Consider the following 27,395-nt stretch of genomic DNA (forward strand, 5'->3'; position numbering starts at 1 on the left):
ATAAATGAATGAAACCAAAGCAACCGAGAACCTAGAAACTAGAAAGTGAATCAAGATACTCTCAAGAATGGTATTTGTTCTACGGTATCATCCCAGTGGCATGGATGTTTTTCTTCAAGACATGTTCAATCTACAACACAATCAGACATATCCAGAAAAGAAAGTGCCAAAGAAGTACAAATAATTAATACGTACAGAATAGCAACAGAAGGAAAGGTTGTGACTGCTTACAAGCTTGCCATGACTGGTGAAGAACCTACGTTAATCTTTTGACCCCCTCAAGCAGTCAATGGAACAAGGAACATTGAATTTGTGTGCACACTTATCCTACACGCATCTAAGACTAAGAGCAGTAATGTAAATGATAACAAAACAATCCTATATGCGTCTATTGTTATCTCTGTGCACGGAGGAGATCCAGAGCATATAGAAATCCAAAGTTGCCAAGGAAACAAAAGAATAACAAAGCAATACGATAAAGAAAAGAAAACTACCTCTTCTAATTTTTATTTTGTAAAGGGCTTTAATTTGTGTGTGTATGTGTGTGTGTGTGTGTGTAATGGAAGGACATCAAACTGGCTAGTTCTGTCCTGCCATAAAATTCACTTATGTGTGTGTGTGTGTACACATACCCAAACGCATCCAAAAACCCCCCCACCAAAAAATTCACTTATCCATGTACCAGGTTCTTGTACCTGCATATGTACCCAGATCCAAACTAATAACTTAGCAATTAACTATGCATATATCTATGTCTGTGTAGAATATATACTTACAGTGCCTGGATACTTCGAATGGTGCTTCCTCATCCAGGTCGGAGACTTAGAACCAAAGCATATACATCATATAAAAATATACCATGAAAAGAAATCTCGAGTGTCCAACGGCCCATAAATTTGCCATCAGATGGAATAAAACACCATTTTCCAAGCAGCCCACACTTTTATGGCAGGACAGAACTAGCAAGTTTGATATCCTTCCATTACCAAACTATCCCATGGTATGGAATAGAGGCCCTTTATTCCATAAACACATTGAACAGCTATGGTCCAGCTATGGTCCAGCTAAAAGGTCATTGGAGAAGTGGTTGTTTGGTGGAATAATATTGGCAAGGAAAGGGCTCCTTATTTAGGTATATCCATGGAGTCTTGAAGATGAAGAACAATGCACTTTACATGATTTAAATTCAATTCCAAAGTTGAAACGGTCCAACAGAACAACCTTTTAACATTTATGAATAGACACCTCAGAATGTCGTATTTTCAAAATGCAACTTCACAGACAAGACCTCTTTAAAGAGACTGAAAACACTATAGTAAAATGCCCTTCTACAAAAAAATGAGTTTCATGACTTAGGAAAGAAAAATGTTGACTCTTGAACATTCAAACAAAACGTAGTGGATGAAATACCCTAATATGCATTGGCAAAAGATTTAGTAAATCACATTTTTCCTTCTAACATTGGTTTTTTTCAGGTACATAATGCTCCACCCGGGAATGACAATCAAGACAAGACTTCGTAAAGTTAGCTATATCAATTATTTATGCAAACTATAAGCTAACAATGAAATGGTTGATCACAATGTTTTGAACTATTAATCTGCAAAGATTCTGTTCACAAGGTTTCAAGCTGAATTTGATTGTCCATGCACTGCTTCCCATTCTTGGAGAGAACCTCTCTTTGCAAGATTTGGATGATGAAAGGGAAACGCAAATTGTTATTGCACTTGATCTGGTTCACCAAAGTTGGTTTCCTATAAAAATCCAGATGTAAGACAACCTTCTGTGATGACTCATTGCCCATCAGTTAACAGCTTGAGAGGAATTGATACTTCTCAAAGTGGACTCAGCTTGGATGCCTCTAGATGTATGCCCTCTTCATTCCCATCATTCCCTCTTGGGGAATAGATATGTATGCCTCTTGATCAATACAGGAAAACAGTACAGCCATGCAATAGCAAAACAGTTTTCTTCGAAATGAATGTCTTGGAGATTTTTTTCAAAGTACTCTATGGAGAAAAGCAGCTGTGTAGTTTACCATGTTGAGGCAGCTTTATAATTATAAGTACACAATACTTCCGTTGAAGAATAGAAACTAAAAATGTAAACTTATTGGCCAAGAGCATATCGTTCACATAATTTAGTTAGCCAAGAGTAATTGTTGTCATAAAGACATAATCTGCACAAAAAAGAAAATAAATCAACAATAGTTATACATTGCAGAGCAATCTCTTTTGCTCCTTCACACACTTCTGTACCTTCCATAAGAATAAGCCCGTTGTCCAAATTTTCACAAGCTGCATTAAGTCCTGAAAAATTTGAAGCTGAATCATCGCAAAGCACCTCCAGCTTACTATGTTTTGTGTTTTCTGCAAAGGGAAAAAAATATATGAAAGACAATTATGAAAAATGAAAGAGAACTCGTTCTTGTTGCTTGGTATATGCAATGTCAGGAATTAAGATAAGTATATGCTGTTTACTTTGTCATCATGACCAATTTTTGAATTTGTAATGCATGTAGATCTAGATTTCTTATAATTAAAAAATCTACATCTTTTATTTATGTATATAAATTTTCTTGATTGTGCAAATATTTGATGCTAAAAATATTTACACAATCGATCCCAAAAATGTTATATACATTGATATGGATTGTGGAAATCTGATAGACTTCTTTTATTTATTTCAATTGCCCATTTATTGTCTTTTCCCAAAAGTAGCATAAGAAAAAATGCCTTAGCAAGTTAGCTAGATGATCAACACCTTTCTTCTAAAATATAGGTTTACAGACTTTACAGTACTAAAAAATACCCCTTAAACATGAAATATATAACATAGACAAATTCAACTTTTTCTATCTACATCCAAAATACTGGCTAGAATAATTGGGCATCTTCAATATGGAAACTTTAGTAGATCCTTTACCTTAAAGGCAAAGAAAACAGCATGCAACCTAGATAAGCAGTGGCAAGTCACATTTCTACATATTTATCTAGCATTTTTGCAGTTTTGCTTGGCCAAACATCCTCTTAGTTTCAACTTTAACAGAATGAAAAGCCATCCTTACAGTTCAGATTTTTGTAATAAACAAAGCTCAAACAATAATCAAACAAACAAACATCACAAAAAATGAAAAGTATAAAATATTTTTACCACTTATCTTCTCATAAGCATCAAATCCCAAACTTGAAGCTGCCTGCCCACAGAACTGAAGAGTGAGTTTAACGTACAGAATGCAGGTCTTACTGTTGCAAAAGCAGCATGGTTGCATATGACATGAATTTAAACCATTTTGCTATATTTAAAAATAGAATATATAGACCATACATTTGGAGTAACATCCTTCAGCAGTGGCAAAGCACCATTATCTCTCCTACAAAATAAAAGAATATATTTAGTGCGAATAATTCAGAAAAGAAATTCACAACTTACAAATGGACTATTGATTCGTTTTGCCCAACTGCCAAAGCCCACATGTATCTATTACTCATTAGTTCCTAACCTTTTTCATTTTTGGGAAACCTTTAAATCAAGTCATCAATGCATTCAATTTAAAGAAACAAATTACTTGAGCATTACACTTTTTCTACATGTAACATTATTTCTTGCAGAAAACATTTTTGATCAAGAATAATGCAGGACTCGAATACATTATGTCTACAAATGAGGTTGCTGATTACATTTTCAGAATGAGAGGACATCTTAAGGTTGCACTTAGGGACAATACACCAACATAAGATGAATTTTATTTACCCCGGTCTGCTATTTTCTTCTTCTTCTCACAAACTACAGATCAAGGGCAATTCTCCAAATGTAATAATACCACCAAGACTATTCTCATGATCTGTATAAAAGCCAATTAATATTTCAAGGTGCTGTAGTACCTCAGCACACTCTTCTGAAGTTTGCAAGATCAACTATCCATCTACATCAGTCACATCGTACACTTTTCTAGAAGCATAAGACAACCTCAGTTAATTGGATATGGCACCATTAAAACAAACACCAAAACTTAAGCAATCTTCACCATCATTTTTGTCAAGTTCCAAATACTTATAGAACAAAGTGTTAAAGTCCACACACAAGTGTTTTCCTGCCAAGCACTGAAGGTATTGCAGACTTCCTCTTGAAAGGGCAGAGCCCGCCATGTGAGTCGAGAGGAAGCATTTATAAAGAACAATGCCTCATGAGCCAGTCCAGTCATCACATCGGATCCAATTCAATTATTCAACTGAACAGTGACATGGAAGCACAACCATTTCAACTTCCATAATGTTTCTTTAGCCTTTGTGCTCTTGTAACATAATGTAGCATTATACATACGTATTGTCAGATTTCACAGCATAGATGTACAGAACACACAAGTTAATAAACCTTTACGTGCTAGCTCTAATAATTCTCTTATACATTTATCTGTGGCTGTAAGCTTAATTTGATTGTTGTTAATATTGCTTATGCACATAACACATCTTGGTTCTCAAATATTAGAGCATTGTTTCCCAGATATCTCCTAAATTCTTGATCAATCATATTACAATGCTTCATCTCCATTAGTGCACATTCCACAAAACATTATCTTAAGCATTTGAAGCTCAGAATCATACCACAAGACCCCTTGGACTATCTTTCATGTCATGTGAAGAATGTAATGAAAATGGTCATGAATTTCACTATGCAATCCAAGCAATGATTGATACAAATTTTTAAAAAACACTTCAAGAACAAGAGCTCTTTGCAAGCTGGAGTCCCTGCCATTTGAGGGCATAGTGGGGATTGCAGGTGTCAATGTGTGTAACACCAATTTGTTATGCAAACCAATTGAAAATACAATCTAAACTCTAAATTTAGAAGTCAACTTAATTTCAAATCAGAACAAGGGATAGGAACAATAAAACATTCATAGAACTTACCGAGAAAAAAATAGTCTTGTCAATGTTGTCATTACCATGGAAAATAGTCTTGTGATCATTAGAAAGAGTGCCAACTTTAATTTATGAAAATAACTTGTCAGTTATCATGATATATATGTATGTACACAAGCAAACCAATAAATATTTTTGTTAAATATTCTAGAGGAAAATATTATTTTTTACTTTATTATAGAATTTGCACTCTCATTTAAAGTGTGCATTCTAACGTTATTATATGCAAAGGTAGTAGAGCTTATGTTCAATTATTTCATATGATATTTCATATATTTTTCTATCAAAGAAAATTTGAGAAGACATCTTTATTATTATTCTATATTGTGAAATGATCACAAACAATACAGTAAAGATCTCTCTCTTTCACAACTTAGTAGATTTTCAATATTGTATGTATAGGTGCTCTAAAACTAGACAAAGAAAAAAAAAATATTATCAAAAAGATAGCACTTATAAAAACATACTAAATTTTATCTTTAATTGCAATTTTTATTCAAAACAATATTTAAAGTATAATATAATTATTATAAAAAAGACTAAAATCTTGAAAAACAGTTTTTAGTGTACACTAAATTCAACAATCGCTTTAAAAATAAATAAATTTAATTCTAATTAAAATAATATTTATAATATAAAATTTATGAAAATATAAGAAGAGGAAATATATTATTTTATATATTCTTAAAAAATATTAATCCCCCAAATCATCTTGTTGGTTGAAATGAAAGAAAAGATTAGCAAATGTTCTTAAGAGAGTTAAGTTGTACAGCCGCTTGAAATTTATTTGCATAGTTCACACACATCACAAAAAATAATAAAAAAGAAATTAGTCACTTTTGATTAGTTAGTAATTTTTATTCTTCGAATTCCAGTTATGCACAACAGGAAAAGATTTGGAGCCAGCAACGTGAAAGGTTAATATGTTGTTAAGTCATAAAAATGGAATGATTTGGTGTCCTGTAACTTGAAATTCTCAGTGGCTGGAAGGAAACTGATATCAAATACAGTGGAATGGGTCGTCTCACATATCAAATCAGGCTAAACAAGCCTTACTTTTGGTCCAGATTTGGAGCCCTCAATGAATTACAGTCCATGTTTCAATTTGCCAAGGTTGCATACAAGTGCTTGGAGTCTTGGAGATGCAGGGGAAAAAACCAGCATCCACGTCTCGTGTCACAATGAAGCTATGGCATTGCTGATGGGCACGCGCTGTGATGAATATCCCTGTGACTGCATTTTAAAAAATCCACAGGATTAAAGCAGCGAAATCTGGCCGCGGCTAAACTTGAACTTCAATTGTTTTCAGCAACAGCAAACTAAGGCGGAAGATTCTAGAGCACAGGCTGTTAATTTTCTCATTTTCTATTCAGACAAATAGAAATAAAACCCAGGTAAATTACCCAGTTACCAATCAGAAAATCAGAAATAGCATATTATAATTCATTTTTAAAATAGAAAATTAGCAACTTTTGAATAAGGCATTGGCTTCATTGCATAAAATAAATGATTACTTGTCGAGGGGGGTCAATCGGGAACATTAGTTCCCTGCCTTATATAAGGCAGGGACTAATAAGAGGTGTTCTTGTTCAACAAATTTGTAGAAATCATTGAACGAATCAAACGATTTTATCAGTTCAATAATTATTAGATTTCATTGCAAAGCCATTACATGGACACAACTCAAGATAGACAACCATGCATCTCTCTAAAGAGTACACCCTATAAAAAAAAGTGCACAAGAAAATAAAAGATTCCGTTCCAATTATAATCTATCTCCCAAGTGTTTGTCTTTAATTATCAACATTGTGATAATGTTAATATTGTTTTCACAGATATAATGCATCTAGATTCTCACAATTTAAAGTGGCATCCCCTAGATATCTCCTAGGATCATATTAACTACATTGATCAAGTTAGAGTTGTCCAATGACAATTTATGGCTGGACTTTTGTCCCAACTATCAGTAGACATCTTCGTCATGTTGTTCGAATAGATTTGGACTCTGTATATCTAATGACTTTCTCAGTATATACTACATTCCTAGTAAACTCCCCGGATCTTTCAAGGTTATTGTGAATATAAAATGGTTAAGCCTGTCAGATTAACATGCATGAATACTACTTCTGAATTCTGTCAAGGCCTACACAAGATTTTCAAAATAATGGATGGTTGCAGTTCTCACATCAATGCCTTGTCAAACACTTCAGGATGCTGAGAGAAGGGGTGTCAACCAGAATGCACAAAGACTTATTTTATCAGACACCTTTAGCAAATAACTTTAATCCAGCTAAACATCAACAAAAGATATTGCAATGAACACACATACACATGAACACAAGACTTACAAGGAAAACCCTACATAAGTAACTACAGTGAGAATCTACTCACTATATGAATAAATGTTTACAATATTTGTTTTAGGTACACTGTTCCCAAGTGACAGAATTGCATGCTAAAGCACACTACCTTAAGGGCAAGATACAAATCTACACAGGCTGCCAAAAGAAAAACACAATTTTCCAACAAGTACAGGAAAATGATAAGATGACTTTGCACTCTTATGTGTTTGTTCTTTCACACTTGCATTACACTTCCTACACATTCGATCCATACATAATTTGCATCAATTCCACATTCAATTCATCCTTTCGGCTTGATGATCAGAAGCTCGACAAGGTTGGCCACACGAAGATAAAACAAAGTCGGCCACCATGAGCACACTTATTTAATGCAGTCCACCCCAAGATATGAAGGGGACCTGTTGATGGGTATTTTATGACCGCACCAACACAGAATAAATTACCCGAGCATCTTATCCTCTCTTGAACAAAATCCAGTTTATGCTAAGATTGCGAATGATTATACATGTGATTCCAAAGTTCCTTTTATTTATGGATAAGCTCAATGGTTGTTGTGATATGATGGTAATCCAGGAGGCCTTACATAAGAATCGTTCTTCACCTCCACTGGCTGGAACTCCATCAGATATTACAATATCGTGATGCTGCTTCTTTGAATAGACAGGACTAAAATGAACTGAAATTAAAGGGGAAAGGGTTAGAAGGATCCAAATCTATTCCTAACATGGATTGTGCTCCAATGGACAAACTCCCAATAACCAAGATCTACTTCACCAAGCTCAACATCAACTCCACAAGAACTGGTGCAATCTTCTAAGGGTTATGCAAAGAAAATTTATATCACAATGAACACCATCATAATGAACAATGCACATTTAATGATAGAAGTTAAGCATCCATAAAAAGGGGGCTCAAGCTAACTTAACACGATAGCTTACAATCAGCAAACTACCAAAAGTATGAGCCATGGGAATTCATCAAACACCATTACATTCTTCACTGAAATCAAAGCACTTTATCTAACAATTAAAAAACTAGAAAGACACCATGCAAACAAGTTGAAACAAACATGAATCCACCATATCTTCAATGAAAACTGTTTTATTTCCCCGAGTCTTACAGCAATGTCTTCCCCTTCTCCTCTACTTCTACTCTCAAGAGCAAGAGCTAACTATCTGCTTATATGCCTATGTATCTATGAATCTATCTGAACTAATAAATTACAAATGAGAAGGCAGTGCCTTTATATAGATTTTTAAATTACAATATGCAGCACAAATTGAAACAGAAAAGAGGGTCCAGATTTTACCACCTCAACCCTAATAAAGGTTAGAACAAGAATATGTCATTAATGAGTGGGTGCCATAGACCAATCAAAAGAGGGGTGCCCACTTAGAGGCGGAGTGATTAAAGATGACCCATAAAAATCAAAGGTTCCTGCAAAACATTAAATCGTCGTCTGCCCAGAATAGCTTCTCATTTATTCCTTTCATTCAATGCAAGGAATATGAACATGTCAATTTTTAAAAGGTGATTGAGTGTCCTTCTTGTTGACCTTTATGTCATTTTTGAAGCCTTCCATACTTGAATTGAATCCAAGGAACCTCGATGTTTTCCTTGAACATTTGGGATGTGAATTCTTCCTTCTCGTTCTTTCACGCAAGAATCTTTGGAATTCCAAAGGATCTTCAAAATGTTGTTCTTCCTTCTACACTTGCACTTAAACTTTCATCTTTGAAGTCTTGAACCTTGCATGCCCTAAACTAGATTGCTTGAAACTTGGATGTCTTCAACAGTGGAATTGTAATTTTGGAATTTGCATGTCTTCCTTGAATGTTAGGAATTGGAATTCTTCTTCTTCTTTCTTCTTAAAAGCTCAAGTCTTCTCTCTCTAGAAACTCTCCCTTTCTCTTTAAAGTTCACTCCTCCCTCTTCCCTTGTTTCAAATTCCTTTTGTCATACTTTTCCTTTTAGTTTCCAAGAAATCTATATTTTGAAATTTATCTTCATCAACATTTCTCAGCCCGTGGCCACACACTTAAAGATGGTCAAATATGAGAACTAAATAGGGAGTTTCCATACTTCCCAAATCTCATCTATTCCATGCAACAATTTTTCATTGAGTGTACATAAGTTAGGAGAAATTGTCCAACACTTACCCATTTTTTCAACTTTCCTTGTTCTCTTCAACACATTTGAGACATGGGGGATTTTGGAATTTTGGGAAAAAACTCCTTGCGTTGTAGGAATTCCGCTTCCTGGGTTCAAATGGAGAATGGAAAAGGATTTTTCCATTTTGAAGAAATTTCTTTAACTAAGAGAAGTCCCTCTCTGCATACTTTGAGGGTGGAGGAGGATTTCTCCACACTTAGTTAAATTTCATCTCCTTTCCTTTTTCAGCTATTTTTCAAAGATGTTCTTCAAACAAAAAAATTCCTTAGATGTTTTTCATGCTTTTCAACTTTTAGATATTTCATGGATGTTTCTAGACTTGACCATTTTTTGATGAACTGCCCTTCTTGCCCATTCTTCCAGTTATAGAATTGGATACCCTTTTGTCTCTTTATCAGCTGGAGCTCACATGTTGTCAAAAAGACATCAATCCAGGGTTCAGTGAAATTTACTAAAAATAGAGCCTTTCAAAAATATTATGTTCACCAACACACTCAACATAACATTAGCATACCCTTTTGAAAGATTTTTACTACCCATATTGGCCAAAAAAATATTTTTCATGTCATTTGAATGCTTGGGCACATTTTTGAGGTGGATTATTTTTTTCTTTCATGACGAATTTCTTGAACATGGAGACTTTTGTCACTTAGGCACAATTCCTTTGCAATGGAGGATTTTGATACTTGAGCGCAATTCCTCGGAAATGGAGGATTTTGAAATTTGGGTGCAATTACATGGTTGTGGAGGATTTTGTCACTTGGTCGCAATTCCTTGGTAGTGAAGAACATTGATGCTTGGGTGCAATTCCTTAATAGTGGAGGATTTTGATACTTGGGTGCAATTCTATAATTGTGGAGGATTATGTTCATGACTTAGTCATTTTTCCAATTTTTCTTGCATATAAAATATAACATTTAAGCATAAGTCACATTATTTTCCTTTCTTATACTTTGAATTATTTTTCTTAAATAATGTCAAGATGTTTGAGAGTGATTTCAAATCTTGAAGAGTTGTCACAGAGATTTTGGATTTTAGAAGATCCTCAGAAAATTTCAGACTTGACCAAATTTCAATAATTAGCACACTTCCATCAGTGCTTTTCCAAGATTTTTGATACTGGAACAAGGATTTTCCAAGAATTTTCACATCTTTTCATTTGATTTTGTCCCATTTGGGGACACATTAGGCATGTAGACAAAATTCTTCCATACTTAAATTTCCTCATTTCTTTCACCTTTTTGGACCAGCACTCGGACATTTTCCATAATTTTCCATTTTGGACATTGAAGGGATAGGGATCAAGGAATTTTCCCATACTTTCGTGCCTAATCTCTTTTGGGTGTCTTTACATGTCTTTCTAGATCTAGACATGACCACTTTTTGCACTTTTCCAGGTCTTTCTAATTTCAAATGCTTTTTAGGAAGGCTCTTCAAGCTAACCATTTTCATCATGCCTTTCCATTTTTTTAATGTTCTCATTACTGCATTTTAGACCAATTGCCTCATTTGATTAAATTTGCCGATATAGAACTAGATACCCTTTTCCTCTTCCTTGTCTACATTTCATTGGCTACAATTAACCTACCCAAAATAGACTTACTCCAAATAGAAAGTTTGTTCAAACACAAAATTAGGCCAATTGGAGACAATGAAATTTACAAAAAAAACGATGTATCAAAAATAGAAATTTCTAAAAATAGTATGTCAAAAAGTTCAAAATGTTGAAGGCATTCTTTTTGAAAGATCAATTCACCTTTATACTTGGCCAAATTCATTGGTTTTTACAAGATTCAAAGACAGAGGGCATTAAAAAGCAAACTTAGCCAATTTCACCGAAGCTATGTTCCCCGGAGTTTTTGTGCCAAGGATGGCGGAACAGGTTTCTAGGACGCCAAAAAAAATTGCCGATTTTGGGGATGGGGACAGCTATATAGAGAGAGAAAATTTAAAATATAAACTAAAATTTGCAAATATACATGTCATTCATATGAAACTAAGCACAATACCTGTCATTTAAACATTATAGAACCTTAACATACACAATTTGAATGTCATCTAGGGAATAATAACTGATTCAGTCTCAGTGGGGCTACCACTAGTACCAATGGCAGATGTCATATGCCTACATGATTGTGAGTGAATAGAGTGTGATGTCATTGTCAAATTTTGCCTCCACCATTTCAGCCTCTACATGCTATCTTTGGCACTCTAATCTCTCATCTTCAGTCAAGTTAGGACAAGCTTTAACTCCATGGCATGCAATACCTAAAAAGTGTGACTTCACCCTTGTATAACTGCCCCTAAAATCATCATAACAAACATGACAATCCCACACCCTAGTCCCTCATGCAATCTTTTTATCTTGCGGCCTAGCTATGACAAATTGGACAAAAGGTCTTTTCCTATTGAAAGAACCTTTTGCATAATCCTTCATGATGGTGGAAGGACATTTAAACAAATCAGTTTTAGGATCAACTTCTTTCCTACTCCCACTATTAACAATATCATCCCCAACCACATTTTCCCCATCACCAGCACTACTACTAGTACTTCCACTACTATTCATTGTGCTTTGTCTAGAGATTTTAATATGCGATGCTGAAACAATGAAACACTAAAAATAAAAATCAGATTCTTTCAAGCTGCGAATTTATTTTAAAAATGGAAAATGGAAGCATAAAGATTTTCATACTTACTTGGTGCACAAAAGAGGAAGCTCAAACCCCTACACAAGCTCTTGGGATCAAGCAAATCACCTCCTCTTCTTGCAAAATGAAAACCCCAGCTGCTGCTATAAACTCAAGCTTCACATGCAAACCAAAACAAATGTCAACAACAGCATAATGTGGCCGTTTTTGCCCTTTTAGGGCTGTTGGGGAGTCGGGGCCCGCTAGGCATCGAAGGAGGATGAACAACCATCCTCAAGACGGTCGAGGGACATCTATGGCATCCCTAGGGACGGTCGTACGTCCCCCTTTTCTCTCTCCCGTCCCCAAGTTTCCAAGATGTTTCCCCGGCATTCTAGCAAAGTGGGTATGGCAGGGGGTCATCTCGTACCCGTCTCCCTGTCCCTGGGACGTCCGTGGTTCCAAAACTTGGTTTTTTTTTTCAGGGGGTCGAGGACATGTCCCCAAGGAACATAGCACTGAAGTAGTTGGCGACACTAATTGTAAAAAGACTTAGCTTATTCAGCAAAAAGAGGGGTCCCCATTCGCAATGGAGCGATGTGTGAAAAGGTCACAACAGGACACAAGTTCATCATAACGTGTCTAACATAAATGAATTCATCAAAGCACAATCATCAGACCCATCCATAAGTTTAGACCCAAATGAAAAATGTAGAAGATCATTAAAGCACATTAGCAAGTTGGCCCAAAACACTCTCTAATGCACATGATACCATGTAAAGAACAACAGGCCATGGCAGGACCTATTTTAGTCTTTTAATACTTCCTCCAAATCATATCCAAACCAATAAGTAATAAATCAATTCATCAAAGTTAGATACCAACTTAGATAACAAAATCGCACTCAAAATAACATATCTTCACTTGCAAAGAAAACCAACATATAATATCTTAACTATAACACTGCATAGACGTTAGAAACATCCAACTTAGATAACAAAATCGCACTCAAAATAACATATCTTCACTTGCAAAGAAAACCAACATATAATATCTTAACTATAACACTGCATAGATGTTAGAAACATGTCCACCAAATCACACAACCTCAAATGTCGATACAGAGCATTCTTTGGACCTGTCCTAACTATTCCTAAAAGCCAACCTGTCAGCAAATAGTAAAACACAACTTCTTCCTCTAAATTGTCGTGGATTTGAAAATAAGCTAATGTGAAATTCACAAACCATACATTACAACACCAATGCAAAAAGTTGAAAACTTCAAAGGCATTCTTTTGAAAGATCAATTCACCATTATACTTGGCCAAATTTATTGTTTTCTACAAGATTCAAAGGCACGGGGTATTAAAATGCAAACTTGGCCAATTTCACTCAAGTAGTTTAAGGGTTGAAAGAGGACACTAACTGCAAAAAGAATTGATTTGTTCAGCAAAAAGAGGGGGTCCCCATTTGCAATGGAGTGATGTGTAAAAAGGTCAAAACAAGACCCAAATTCATCATAACGCATCCTCCATAAATATAATCATCAAAGCACAATCATTAGACCCATCCTTAAGGTTGGACCAAAATGAAACATGTAGAAGATCATTAAAGCACATTAGTGGGTCAGCCCAAAACACTCTCTAATGCACATGATGTCATGCAAAGCACGATACCCTCTAATGAACATGATGTCATGTAAAGCACAATACGCCATGGCACGACCTATTTTAGTCTCTTAATACTTCCTCCAATTCATATCCAAACCAATAAGTTATTAATCAATGCATCAAAGTTAGAGACCAACTCAAACAACAATATCGCACTCAGAACAACATATCTTCACTTGTGGAGTAAACCAAAATTAAATATCTTAACAAGAACATTACATAGACGTTAGAAACGAGTCCACCAAATCACATGACCTAAAATGTCTATATGGAGCATTCTTTGAACCTGTCCCAAAAATTCCTAAAAGCTAACAAGTCAGCAAACAACGAAACACAATTTCTTCCTCTAAATTGTTGTGTATTTGAAAATATGCTAGTGCAAAATTCAGACCATATGTTACAGCACCAGCACCGCAATCCATCAACTTCTTATGCGAAAGAATGCAAAGCATTCTCCCATAAGGGCTTCAATTCTCTTTCTTGCATATAGTTTATTTTCTTACTTTCTCTAAATACACCACATACTGACTCATTCCATAATCATGTGAACTTACAATTAGATACTCTTTCTTGCATATTGGACTTCAAATTGTTTTTCTTGCGTATTAGATTTGAAATACTCTTTCTTGCATATTAGACATCAAATACTATTTCCTACACCTCATACTTCAATACTCTTTCTTGCATATTAGACTTCAAATACCTACGCCTCATACTTCAATACTCTTTCATGTATAACAACCATCAATTAAAGATTTTATGCTTTTTTACGCTTCTATGCATCAAGTTGACATTAAGGCACATGGCATTTTGACATCAATGATAAGATTGAACTTATAATGCTAATATGTCTCTACCAACATCCATAGTAGGGTTGATGATGAACGATCCTCCACATAGAAAGAAATTGGTATTATTAGATTGTCTATGTAGACCATAATGCCAATAATGCAAAGTATACATCCATTTTGTCAAGAATAAGAATCTAATGTCTAGGTAACATAGTGAATAGCCCATACAAAGGGAGATATCTCACGAATCTATTACCATGTGGAACAAAAAAGTATTGTATCTGATTGGCACTAAACAATTCCTTTGGTTGAGATAGACAACTATGCTTTTTTATTAGCACTTTTTGTAGCATCTCTAAACTTTATACATTCAGTGAGTGAAGTTAAAAGGGATATAAACCATAATTGGGCAAGTAGTCCAACAGATAGGAAGAGCACCTCATGGCTCCTTGTGCTCGAACATTTAAAGTGCATAATGATCTAAGATATCTCGGAGAGAGAGGTAGAGTTTAGAAAAGATAAAAACTCTAATTGGGTTGGTAGCACAACGGCAAAAAGTGTATCTCAAGATGTTGCTTTACTTTAGGTTCAAGATAAAGTACCCTGGTTCAACAAGAATCAAACTTCAATGCCACAAAGCATAGGAAAGTACATGGTGGTAGGAATAGATAGATAGAACATTATATTTACATGCAAATATAACCAATATCACAAAGGAATAAAGCACATATAAATAAACAGAAGGCACAAAGATTTAACGTGGTTCACACAATCCCTAGGCTACATCCACCAAACAGCGAGTCCAATATTATTATCCAATAACTTCAATCTTCAATCGCCCTTAAAGCTCAATATCGCTACAAGAAGCTATGTTTTTACATTAGGAAAAACCCTAACCCTAAGCCCATATTACATGACTTATGTCAGCTTAACAAGTTAACCCTAAAAAATTCTTGACAATTTAATCTTGGGAAATGGTTGACGAGTTAACCCAAAAAAAAATTCACAGATTATGAAAAGTGAGCAATACTTTCCTAATCCAGCCCTTTACTGATCAGTCACCACAAATCAACACATGGCACCATAGAGCTATTTAGCTTCACGAGATAACTGCAGGGTTATTTGATCTGGAGAGTTAGGTCTATGGTCATTTACTGTGATAACTGAAGTTGTGTTAGGCTCTCATAGAATTCAATGTCTCATGACAGGTCAAAGCACATGAGATCAGATATCACTTCTTCAAAGACAAGGTTAGAAAGGGAGTAATTATGCTCCAGTACGTTTCTACATATCAGCAAGTGCCTAATATTCTGACCAAGCCCTTGGCAAAAGGGATGTTTGGGGCTTTTATATCAAAAACAAGCTTTGATTGGTTCATGATTCCTTCTTAGCTAAGAGGATGATTTTCACACCAGTTTGGCATGAACACACAAAGTAAAATTTAAGTGGTTCAAGTTTGTCTATCTTGTATTAGATTGAGTAATTAAAGTGAAAGTCTTTTATTTAGTTAATTAGATTTTTAAGTGAGAATAAACACTAAATATTTAGATTTATCCTCCAAGACACTGCCTGCATGAATATAGATTGCTATTTTTGGAAGATAAAATTTACAGTTAAACTAGTACAAAGATAGAAGCAAGATAGAAGTTAAGCATTTCATTCAAATTGTCTTTGTAAGGACTTAAAGACTGATTTTTTTAAAGGATTGGAAAATTAAATGTAAGATGCAATTGGTTGCCATACAACAATTTGTTATAATAGTTGTGGAGACTTCCTTGTCCATTTTTTGAAAGAATGACAAATAGGTTACGAGGTGTTTGTTTACACAATTTGTATTTCAATTGTTTGTGTGATTAACTTAATGTTTTATTTCATATTTAGGCAATTAGCAATTGGCATTGGAATTTTAACATTTCTCGTCATCCTCCACTTTCCACCATTTTTCTTCTTTGATGAACCTAGCTACCTCTATGCACATCTCCACCAATTCTTTGTTCTCTTTGTCTATAATCATCTTCTTGTCTGGATGGAAAGCTTTCCTTCCCTAAAGCTCCTAAGGTTTTGGATTATCCTCATTTGACTATAACATTTATGTGTGTTAGTCATTCTTCTGAAAATCTTGACCACTTAATTCAAAAAGATTTGGACCATGGCTAAATACAAAAATCTTATTTCAAGAAGAGTTTGGTATTTGTTTGTGTTTTATGGAATTTCTTGGTTGTTCAGGGATTTCTTCATTAGGAAAATAAATTGTCGATTTGGGGACTTCAAACAAACACTCCACACACAAGTTCAAGAGAGAAGTAGTTTTAATATTTTATGAAAACCTTAAAGAGGAGCGAAGAGCAATGCAAAATGATGCTCTGCTTACAAGTTAAGAAAGGTTAGGTAAGTAAGTGTTCTCTGAGAGTCCTTCGATTGTTGTTACAAAGTTTAAGATTGTCTAGAATGATCTAGATGGGAGAAAATCTCTAGTCTTCTTTGGAGCATTCTAGATTGTGAGTTCTGGATTCCTCAATGGAACATTCCAAATTTTGAGTAGAATTCCAGATTTGAAGTTGTAGAATATACTAGAAGAGAAGTTTCTAGAGCTTTGTATTACCTCTATAAATATGTACTATGCACAAACAAGCATTGCACAAGTAGAAGCTAATTGAAAGCTCTAATAGTTGTAAGCAAGTTAGATTAATATATTCTTTTTTATGAGTTACATATCTTTGTTTTGTTCTGTTTTTGTCATATTTTCTTATATTGCAGCAGCTATTAGTGTGATATTTTATTTTATTCTGGGCTGTTTTAACATGGTATCAAAGCTAAGGTTCGGCTAGAAATAGATTGGTCAAGTTATTTGTTTACAGGGCTTCTATAATGCTGGAGTAGTATTTGTTTGAAATTTTTTTGTGGCTAACATGGGCTCTATAAATGAGGTGTTGCCAATATTTGATGGAAGTTGCTTTGCAGATTGGAAGATTGCAGTCAAGAATGTTTTAAGAGAAAAGGCTTTGAGGAGGATAGTGAGTAGGGAGATTAAAGAACCTCAAACTCATAGAGAAAAGAGTTTTGGAAGAGCAAGTTGGAGCAAGCTAGAGGTATTTTTGGTAAAGCTTTAAGCCCCAATCTGAATAGAAGGTTTGTTGATATTGATGATCCAATAGAGCTGTGGGATAATTTAGAAAACAATTATAAAGATGCAGATATTGCTAGTACATTTAGTATAGAGAAAAAATGACTGAATATTCCAATGAAGTTACTTTTTCAAATGCTCAGTTGGAGAAAATAGGTGTTGAGCATGCAAAAAAAGATTTTCAGTTGATTGCAATGGTTAAAAGTAAGCTCCCTCGGCCATACAAGGTATTTAAGAAATCAAGGAAAAGGGTTATTCAACTAAATACCAATGTTACACCAGTACTAGGGTACGTCAGGACGAGTTTTCAGGACAGCGGGAAAATGGACCTCATTTTAGGGACGGTGGGAGGACGACAGCAAGGGGAGGACGGGACAAGGAGGGATGTTGTATAGTATATATATAGAACATGAAATGCTTGTTATGAAATAAAGTTTCAATAGAACATACCAAATTAAAATACTTATACATAACAAAATTGCAACATGGACTAGAACCATTGAACATTCAACGTAGTAACATATTACATACCCAATAATAACAATCAAAAATTAAAATTCAAATAGAAATTCAAGTACCCATTCCAGTGGCAGCATGGTTGCAAAATGGAGAAGGTGGGGGCACTTGGGTACGCAAGTATCCGGTGTGGGGACGTCTCCAGGACAAGTACTTCGAAGTTTGGGAGGGGAGTGTGAGTCCCCGTGTTACATTGCTAAATACTAATGCTTCACAACAAACGTTTGATCAGTTTTGTAAGTCTGTTTTAGATGAAGAAGATCAGCTTATTAAAGAAGGATATATTAAAAAAATCATGCATATGCAGCTAAAGATAAAGTCTTTAGAAATGATGGAAAGAAGAATTGGAGAGGATATTATAAAAACAATGAAGGTACTAACATTTTTCTATAAATGATCGCACAGAAAAACAAGCTGGAAGAAAACCCATTATTTGCAAGTATTGTGATGGTGAAAATCACATTGAGAAATTTTGTTTGAAAAGGAAGGACAATGAAAGGAAGCACTACAAGTCCAAGCAAGAAAGGTTTAAGGATAGAAGGAGAGACAAATTTGTAGCCATCTCCCAAAAAAGGCAAGAAAAAACACATAATGAGATAATTGCTACACCTCAAATTAAATCTAAAGGATGTTACTTTGCTTCAGATTCTATAAAAGAATGGATTTTAGATTCAGGGGCATCATTTCACATGACTGAGGATAGATCTTTGCTTACTGATTTTTATGAAGAAAAGAATTCATATCAAGAAATTACTATTGGCAATAAAATGAAACTTCCTGTTTTATGGACAAGAACTGTTAATGTAACAAATGGGTCTTTGAAAGATGTTCTGTTGGTTGAAAGATTAGGGGTGAATCTTATTTCAGTATACAAAATAGTTCAAGCTGGATATGAATTTGTTGGTACTGCTGATCAAGTTATTGTTAGAGATAGAAAAGACCCAAGCAATATAATTGCTATTGGTAGAGTTGATCATGAAGGAAGTCTATTTAAATTTGTGGGATTTGTTGATGATGAATTGACACACTCTCGTGCTTATATTGATCGAGCTGATTATATGTCAAAACTTTGGCATGCAAGACGTGGACATATAAATTATAGAAAATTACAAGATATGGTTAGAGGATTCGCAAAAATTTCACCATCTAAATGACATCATAGAGGTCATTTGACTCAAATAAAGCACAAAGAGCTAATCATCCTATTAATGTATAGATTAGTTAGAGAGTTATTCTTAACTCTTATAATTATACTTATGTCATCTGATATATGTGATATTTGATAAACATATATATATAACAATAGTTAAGTTTATATAGAATAATCATTTGATTATTGAATAGACATGTCCCATGAAGGGACATGTCTATTCATGATCTATGTTCAATATAAGAAGAGGATGTTGCATACGGAAAGTAGATACCTTCAACAGGCAATGCTATTACATATTGCAGCGATCCAATAAATTAACATGGTATCAAAGCCATGTAAATATGTAAATTGAAAGCAGTCAAGGAAGCATGTAGATGTTTTAGCAAAGACATGGGCCTATATGGTGCCACATTACAAATATTAATGGGAAAGCACCTTATTTTACCACAGTACAAGTGCACGTGAATGCAGATGCCTGCAGACAATCTTCTAGTAAAATTTTAGCCAACATGATTGTGCATTTTTTTCTTGGTTGACAGCACTTGATGATGATTATAGGTATTTAGATTCGAGAACCTATTCATCATTAAAATCATCGAACCAGTATATAAATGTAGTTGGTGGAGATGATGTGTGGAATGTTTTGTGAAGTTATATTTGGTTGGGAGGATTTTGTGGATGCGGTGATACACAAGGTGAAGCCACACCTGGGACAGGTGGAGTCAGCGGTGATGATGGTGTGGCTTCTGAAGAAGAGTCTATTTCAGGAGCTTCCTCGAGTGTATTCCTCGATTGATAAGATGAAGAAGCCCAAGCAAGATCGGTATGCTCTAAGATTGTGTCCACAGTGGTTGGGCCCACTTGTTCAAACCATCAGATCCACTACTATCGTTGTCGAGAGGGAGATCAATTCATCAAATGGCAATCCTATCATCCTTGGGATCTAGTGTGATGCAGTAGAGGAGAGAGCGAAATCAATATTACCATATGTATACAAGGACAGTCATTATAGGAGATTACATTGAGAACTACATAATCCACTAAGGATTAAACTCCCTTATTCACTGACTGTAGTAGTATTTTTATACTTGTTTGATGTCCAATGTCACCCAGTGCCTCTCGTGGTCTAATCGTGGGCTTGAAGACATAAGATAAGCAAATTTTGCTAAAATGTGTGGCTTCAAATTCTTGCATGCATTAGTAGAGTGGACAGGGCTCATTGTGCAAATTTTAACCTAGGATGTTGATCCCTAATCGAGGTCCATTATCGTGGGAAAATGTGGAAATATGCACTTGGTCAAGACATGGGTGCTTGAGTTAGTGCAATGACACCAAAGGGATGTGCTCATTGTATTCACCACCGAAGATGTGTTCAATGTGTGGCTCGATAATGCACTCAATCTGGCAAGGACATGTTAGATGCCCCATAGATATCTGCACTTATCCTGAAAGTGGAAGGACATATCATATCCAATTACATTGCCAATATTTGGGATTATCTATTATAGGAGACGTGAAATATGATCACATGTTTGGGAGGGTATAACTTGTGTCTGTCACTCATCGCATGCAGAATCTCTTTCTTTTGAGCATTATGTTACTCAGACAATGTGAAGATGTCAGTATCACGTGCTTGATAAGACATAAGTAGTGCAAAATTCTCAATCCTTGGACATATCCTTGACTACAACATACAAATAGAGGGTAGTCCATTTATACTTGATAAGTGATTATTAAGGAAGGAAAGGAATCGGTTGTAGATTGTATTCATTGCCACATCGCCTTTAGAAATATTGACCATGCAAGTACAATTTGGATGTACCCCACAAGCTTAAGTCTACTCATATGTCCACCTTGGTGGTTCATTAAGTGAACATGCACACTTGGAATTTATTGGAAGACCCCAAAGTCAATAGTCAATAACCTTGGTCTCACACAAAATTAAGGTATTTTGAGGATTCTAGGCATTGAGTAATACAGATATGAAGAGAATCATTATGAGAGTATGAATGGTAAAAATTTGAGTATTTTATTATTTTACTTCCTTTATTGAAAATATAAAATAAAGAGTTATGTTACAATTATTTATGCTATTGTTAGTAATAAGTGTGAGTTAAATTACTAACATTTTAATTAATGTTAACATTCTTCTCTATATTTTTTATAGAGCTATGTGCCTTGATCTTTTCCTTCGAGAATGTTATTGTAGGAAAAAGAGGGAGATTAAGATTCAGAGGGAGAAGACTGAGGATGGTATTTGGTTAACCTTCAATGAACCCTATCTTATTGATTAAGAGGGAGTAGACCATGCTCAAATGGTTTCTCTAATGATCATAAGTTATCATAGTAATGAGGACTATTACCATGTGGTTTTTGTATGGGCCTATCCCCTGTGTACATCACAAAAAAGTGACGACTTCTAAATGATTATCACTTGTATAAGAGAAGTTGCTGTAAAGTGACGTTCTTACAATAACTTGTAGCATGATTCATTTCTATGAAAGTGTTTCATGTAAGGGCCTTATCTTGTAAATCAAACAACTAGGCGATTGATATCATTAATTTGATTATCTACAAGTTGTTTGTATAGATATATTTTCAGTACTTGGTGTATATCATGCCCTGATATTTTGATAGGCCATTACCACACTGAGCATTTGGTGATCATCATTAAGTTGACGTTTCTGATAGGCCATTGCTTTTGAGAGATTGGTGAATATCATGAAATTGATATTCTTGTAGGCCAAACTCTCACGTGTTACAATGTTTTATATTTGACATTGAATAAAAGAAGTCTTCTGATCAAAGACCTCTTATATGTGTTTACCCCACTAATCTAAGAGGGAGTGTTAATGTATAGATTAGTTAGAGAGTTATACTTAACTCTTATAATTATACTTATGTCATCTGATATATGTGATATTTGATAAACATATATATATATATATATATAACAATAGTTAAGTTTATATAGAATAATCATTTGATTATTGAATAGACATGTCCCATGAAGGGACATGTCTATTCATGATCTATGTTCAATATAAGAAGAGGATGTTGCATATGGAAAGTAGATACCTTCAACAGGCAATGCTATTACATATTGCAGCGATCCAATAAAATTAACAGCTCATTCATAGTGATTTATGTGCACCAAGCTATCCATCACTTTCAAGTGTCAAGTATCTTCTCACTTTTATTGATGATTATAGTAGAAGAGTATGGATTTATTTCATTTTAAGAAAGAATGAAGTACTTGAAGTTTTTAAAAAATTTAAGGCATTAGTTGAGAATCAAAGTGGGATAAGGAATAAAAGCTTAAGAACAGTTAATGGGGGTGAATATTGTAATTGTGCATTTGAGTCACTTTGTGAAAGTAGTGGCATTAAAGTTCAAAGAACAATTCCTTATAGTCCTCAACAAAATGGGGTGTCTAAAAGAATGAATATAACTCTTTTAGAAATGGCTCATTGTATGTTGCACTTTAAAAGTATACAAAATAAATTTTGGAGTATGGTTGTTTCTTGTGCTGCATATATTGTGAATAGAATTCCCACTAAAGCCCTCACGAATATCACCCCTAAAGAAGCTTGGAGTGGTAGAGAGCCCCACATTGGCTATTTTAAAGTATTTGGGTGTATTGCTTGAGCAAATATTCCAAATAAAAAGAGAAAAAGTTAGAAACAAAGAGTCGCAAATGTTTGTTTATGGGTTATAGTGAAGAATCAAAGGCTTAAAGGCCATATGATTTGACAACAAACAAGGTATTTGTTAGTAGAGATGTAAAGTTTGATGAGCATTCACAACTTACAACCACTTTCTCTCCTTTCACACCAATAAATTCTTCTCAAATTAAGGAAAGAAGACTATATTGATGAGGATGAAGAATGCATTGTTAATACTAATGAAACAACTAATGCTTGTGATCACCCATCTCTGTAGGTAGTGATGATGAAGATGTTTTTACAGCTAGACAAAAGACAAGGAGTGTTGAAGAAATCTATGGGCAAGGTTCAAAGATCCAAGGAAGGAGTGGTTGTGCTCTCATGGCCAAAGCATTACAAGTAAATGATCCAAAATCATACAAAGAAGCTAGAGGAAATAAAGAAAGGGAGCAAGCCATGAAGGAAGGAATATAATGCATTAATGGAAAATAAAACTTATGAACTTGCACCCCAACCAAGAGGTAAGAATGTTATTGGCTGCAAGTGGGTTTACAAAACAAAATTTAAATCAAATGGTGATATAGGAAAATTCAAGGCTAGATTGGGTGCTCAGGGATATAATCAAATAGAGGGTGTTGATTATGAAGAAACATTTGCTCTTGTCATTAAAATGAATACAGTTAGGGTTTTTTTTTTTGGCTACAAGTCTTGGGTGGCATGTTCATCAAATGGATGTCAAAAATGCTTTCTTAAATGGAGACTTATATAAAGAAATATATATGGATCAACCCCCAGGTTTTGTAGATCAGCAACATCCTAATCATGTTTGCAAATTAAAGAAATCACTTTATGGACTTATGCAAGTACCAAGAGCATGGAATGAGAAGATTGAGAAGCATTTTCAACTTCATGGATTTAAAAAATGTAAATCACACCCAAATTTTTATGTGAAGAAAGTACAAAATGAAATTATTGTGGTTGCAGTTTATGTAGATGATCTACTCATTGCTGGACCAAATATTGGGCTAATTAATGACTTAAAATCAGATATCAAAAGGGCATTCTTCATGAGTGATTTGGGTGAACTAAGTTATTTTCTTGGCTTACAAGTTAGTAGGCTTCGTGATGGGTTGTTTATCTCTCAAACAAAATATGTGTTGGATCTTTTAGAGAAATTTAAAATGTTGGAATGCAAGCCGGCCCCTACTCCTTTCTAATCTGGAGTTAAGCTTACTAAGGAATGTACCTCCAAGAAGGTAGATCCTACATTATATAGACAACTTGTTGGTAGCTTGGTTTATCTAACTCATTCTAGACCAAATCTTTGTTTTACAGTAAATATAGTATCCAGATTTATGCAAGAACCCAAAGAAAGTCATTGGATGGCTGCAAAGAGGATTTTACGATATATTCGTGGAACCATTTACTATGGCATACATTATAGCTACAAGTCCTTAGCTTCTTTGATTGGCTTTACAGATTCAGACCTAGTGGCGATATTGATGAAAGGAAATCTACTGGAGGTTATGTTTTTCAGCTTGGATCAGGTTCAATTACATGGAGCAACAAAAAACAAGCAACTAAATCACTATCTTCATGTGAAGCAGTATATAAAGCAGCAAAGGAAGAAGGAAAAGAGGCAGTTTGGATTCAAAAAAAATTATTTGAGCTTGGCTTTGCACAAGGTTCGGCTACTACTTAGTATTGTGACAATCAAAGTGCTATACAAGTTGCAAATAATCCTGTTTTCCTTCCTAAAACAAAGCACATTGAGATTGATGTTCACTATATTAGGGATCTTGTTCAAGAAAATATTGTTAACCTCCAATTGTCCAAGTGAAGATCAAACAGCGGATATATTTAATAAGAGTATGCTCAAGGCTAAATTTTTGAAGTTAAGGGATATGTTGGACATAATTGAGGCGAACATTAAGGGGGGATAGCAATATAATGTTCTCCTCCTCTTTTGTATTCTTCTAGCCAATCTTAAGGGGGATGTTAGGAAGATTAAGATTGTCTAGAATGTTCTATATGGGAGAAAATTTCTAGAGTCTTCTATGGAACATTCCAGATTGTGAGTTCTAAAGTCTTTAAATGGAACATTCCAGATTTTGAGTAGAACATTCTAGGATGTAGAATATTGTAGAAGAGAAGCTTCTAGATCTTTGTATTACCTCTATAAATATGTACTATGCACAAGCAAGCATTGCACAATTAGAAGCAAATTGAAAGCTCTAATGGTTGTAAGCAAGTTAGATTAATATATTCTTTTTTATGAGTTACATTTCTCTGTTTTTCTCCATTTTTGTCATATTTTCTTATATTGCAGCAGCTATTATTGGGGTATTTTATTTTATTCTGGGCTGTTTTGACAGTTGTAAAGGAATTTTTTGGCGTAGAAAGATTAAGCTGATTGTTCCGATGATGTAAGGAGATTCTTTCTTCGAAATTGATCCAAATGGAGAAGGACCAGCTTCTTACAAACAAATGAGTTTCTATAAAAAATTATAATGATAAAAGAATGGCCAAAAAGATAGAAGTGTAACAATAAGTCCTCCGCTTTAACTCATATTTACCAAATAAATTTTATTTTTATACACAAATATTCGGTTATTGTTATATACTTTTCTAATACTTTTCTCGGTCACCGCAAATTTTCAAATCTCAGACGAATGTTTTCTGAGACCCTAAATTTTGGATATGATCTAAAAAGCATACCTGCATTTTACTTTGTACTGCTCATGATCAAGTTTTTCGTCTGTCACATAATTTGAACCTTCAACTTCCAGCTTAGTTTCCGGAGAATAATTTTCATTTCTTTTGCGTTTTTTATCAGGTTTGTTCACAGAGCTTTTCTCTGCATTTTCATTGTCATTCGATGACGCAGAAGCATTACCGGTTGCGAGGTTGTAAGCTGTGGATATAACCGATTAGGGTTTGAATTCAAAAAGAAAGAAAAAAACCAAACAATGTTAAATGAGGATGAACTAGAGAAATGTGAGATGAGTTTCGATTACCTTGTAAATTATTTAAAGCAGAAGTGAGGTTGAAGTCTTTGAAGTAAGAGTGAGCTGGATTTTTGTAAAAATTGCTCCTTGTGCTCATGCTTTCAAGCTTGTCTGATCATCTCCTCGAGACTCCTGTACGGATATGTTAGAAGATTGTAACTCGATGAAAAGGCCTTTTTGAGATAATTTATATGGAAGGCTGGGAAGCTAACGTGGTATAGCCCCATGTCCAATATATTAGCACTTGGGCCCCGTTTGGTTACGGGAATACCGGGCGCGGAATAGGGTTTTCAGCGCCAAAATCGGGTTATGGAAGAAAACGGTGGCATTTGGTTCATCAAACGCATAACCCGGTTTCGGGTTTCGTCTGCCAATTTCGCTCAAAAATTGGAAGAAATTTCTTCCAAGAAATAGGTGGAAGTTGAAATGAAAATCAGGTTTTAGGTTTTTATGAATGCGTTTGAATAAATCGTCGGGTCCGCCGAATCCGCCTTAGGTTTTTGGAAGAACAAATTGGGTTTTTTGGAAGACGACGGTTGTATTATTTTCGTGCTCTGTTGTGCGAAGGCGAGGGTTTTTGGTTTGCTGCGTTTGTTGGGCTTGTGGGTTTTCTGTGGCCGTGGTTTGCGAGGGTTTCTGGTTTGTGGGTTTTCTGTGGCCGTGGTTTCCTGTGGCCGTGGCATTTTCTGCGATTTCTCTTCTCCACTTTGAACAGCGGCAACGGTAAATGGTTCTCCTCTCACACCCACCTTTGCATATTGGATTTTTTAAAAAAAATTTGGTTCATTCAAACGTAACTGTTTGTTTCAAATCTGTTTTTAAAATAGTCAATATATGTGGTAACTGTTTGTTTCAAATCTGTTTTTAAAATAGTCAATATGTGCTCACTAATAAATTCGAGTATAGTGCTGTGAGAGATCAATACCAGTGAAATGAAAAATTAAACTTTGTAACAGTTTCTGGGTGTTTGTTTTAAATCTGTTTAGCAAAATAATCAATATGTGCTCACTAATAAATTCCACTATAGTGTTGTGAGAGATCAATACCAGTGAAATGAACAACCAAACTTTGTAACAATTTCTTGTCAGTAATGAGTTCTAGTATGTTGTTGTGAGAGATGAATGAAATACCATTAAATAGAGCCAAGTCATAAACTTGTGCTCACTAATAAATTCCAGTATAGTGCTGTGAGAGATCAATACCAGTGAAATGAATAACTAAACTTTCTAACTGTTTCTTGCCAGTAATGAGTTCTAGTATACTGCCGTGAGAGATGAATGCAATACCATTAAATAGAGTCAAGTCATAAACTATGTATGAATCAACTATGTATAGATCAATGTCAATCATGGCTTTTATCTATACATAATCAATATGTGCT

At 34.8% G+C, this 27,395-nt stretch overlaps 1 protein-coding gene across 2 annotated transcripts in view; it reads right to left on the reverse strand.

The window, feature by feature from the left end:
• Positions 1 to 26,208, reverse strand: part of LOC149565071 (uncharacterized) — a 100,599-nt gene extending 74,391 nt beyond the window's left edge. Inside the window, exons 1-5 of one of the 2 annotated variants that reach the window (XM_089818622.1) lie at positions 26,024 to 26,206; positions 25,725 to 25,920; positions 3,328 to 3,373; positions 3,154 to 3,196; positions 2,259 to 2,369 (exon numbers count right to left, since the gene is read on the reverse strand). In XM_089818622.1, coding sequence (XP_089674748.1) covers positions 2,259 to 2,369; positions 3,154 to 3,196; positions 3,328 to 3,373; positions 25,725 to 25,920; positions 26,024 to 26,111 — 484 coding nt within the window. In that variant the 5' untranslated portion in view covers positions 26,112 to 26,206. Of the gene's footprint in view, positions 1 to 2,258; positions 2,370 to 3,153; positions 3,197 to 3,327; positions 3,374 to 25,724; positions 25,921 to 26,023 lie in introns of both variants that reach the window. The other variant, XM_089818623.1, reaches the window with a different exon arrangement.
• Positions 26,209 to 27,395: the final 1,187 nt, after the last annotated feature.

Source organism: Cupressus sempervirens, chromosome 3 (assembly GCF_028749045.1).
Source record: "Cupressus sempervirens isolate cs-2001-9-10 chromosome 3, ASM2874904v1, whole genome shotgun sequence".
NCBI classification, from domain to species: domain Eukaryota; kingdom Viridiplantae; phylum Streptophyta; class Pinopsida; order Cupressales; family Cupressaceae; genus Cupressus; species Cupressus sempervirens.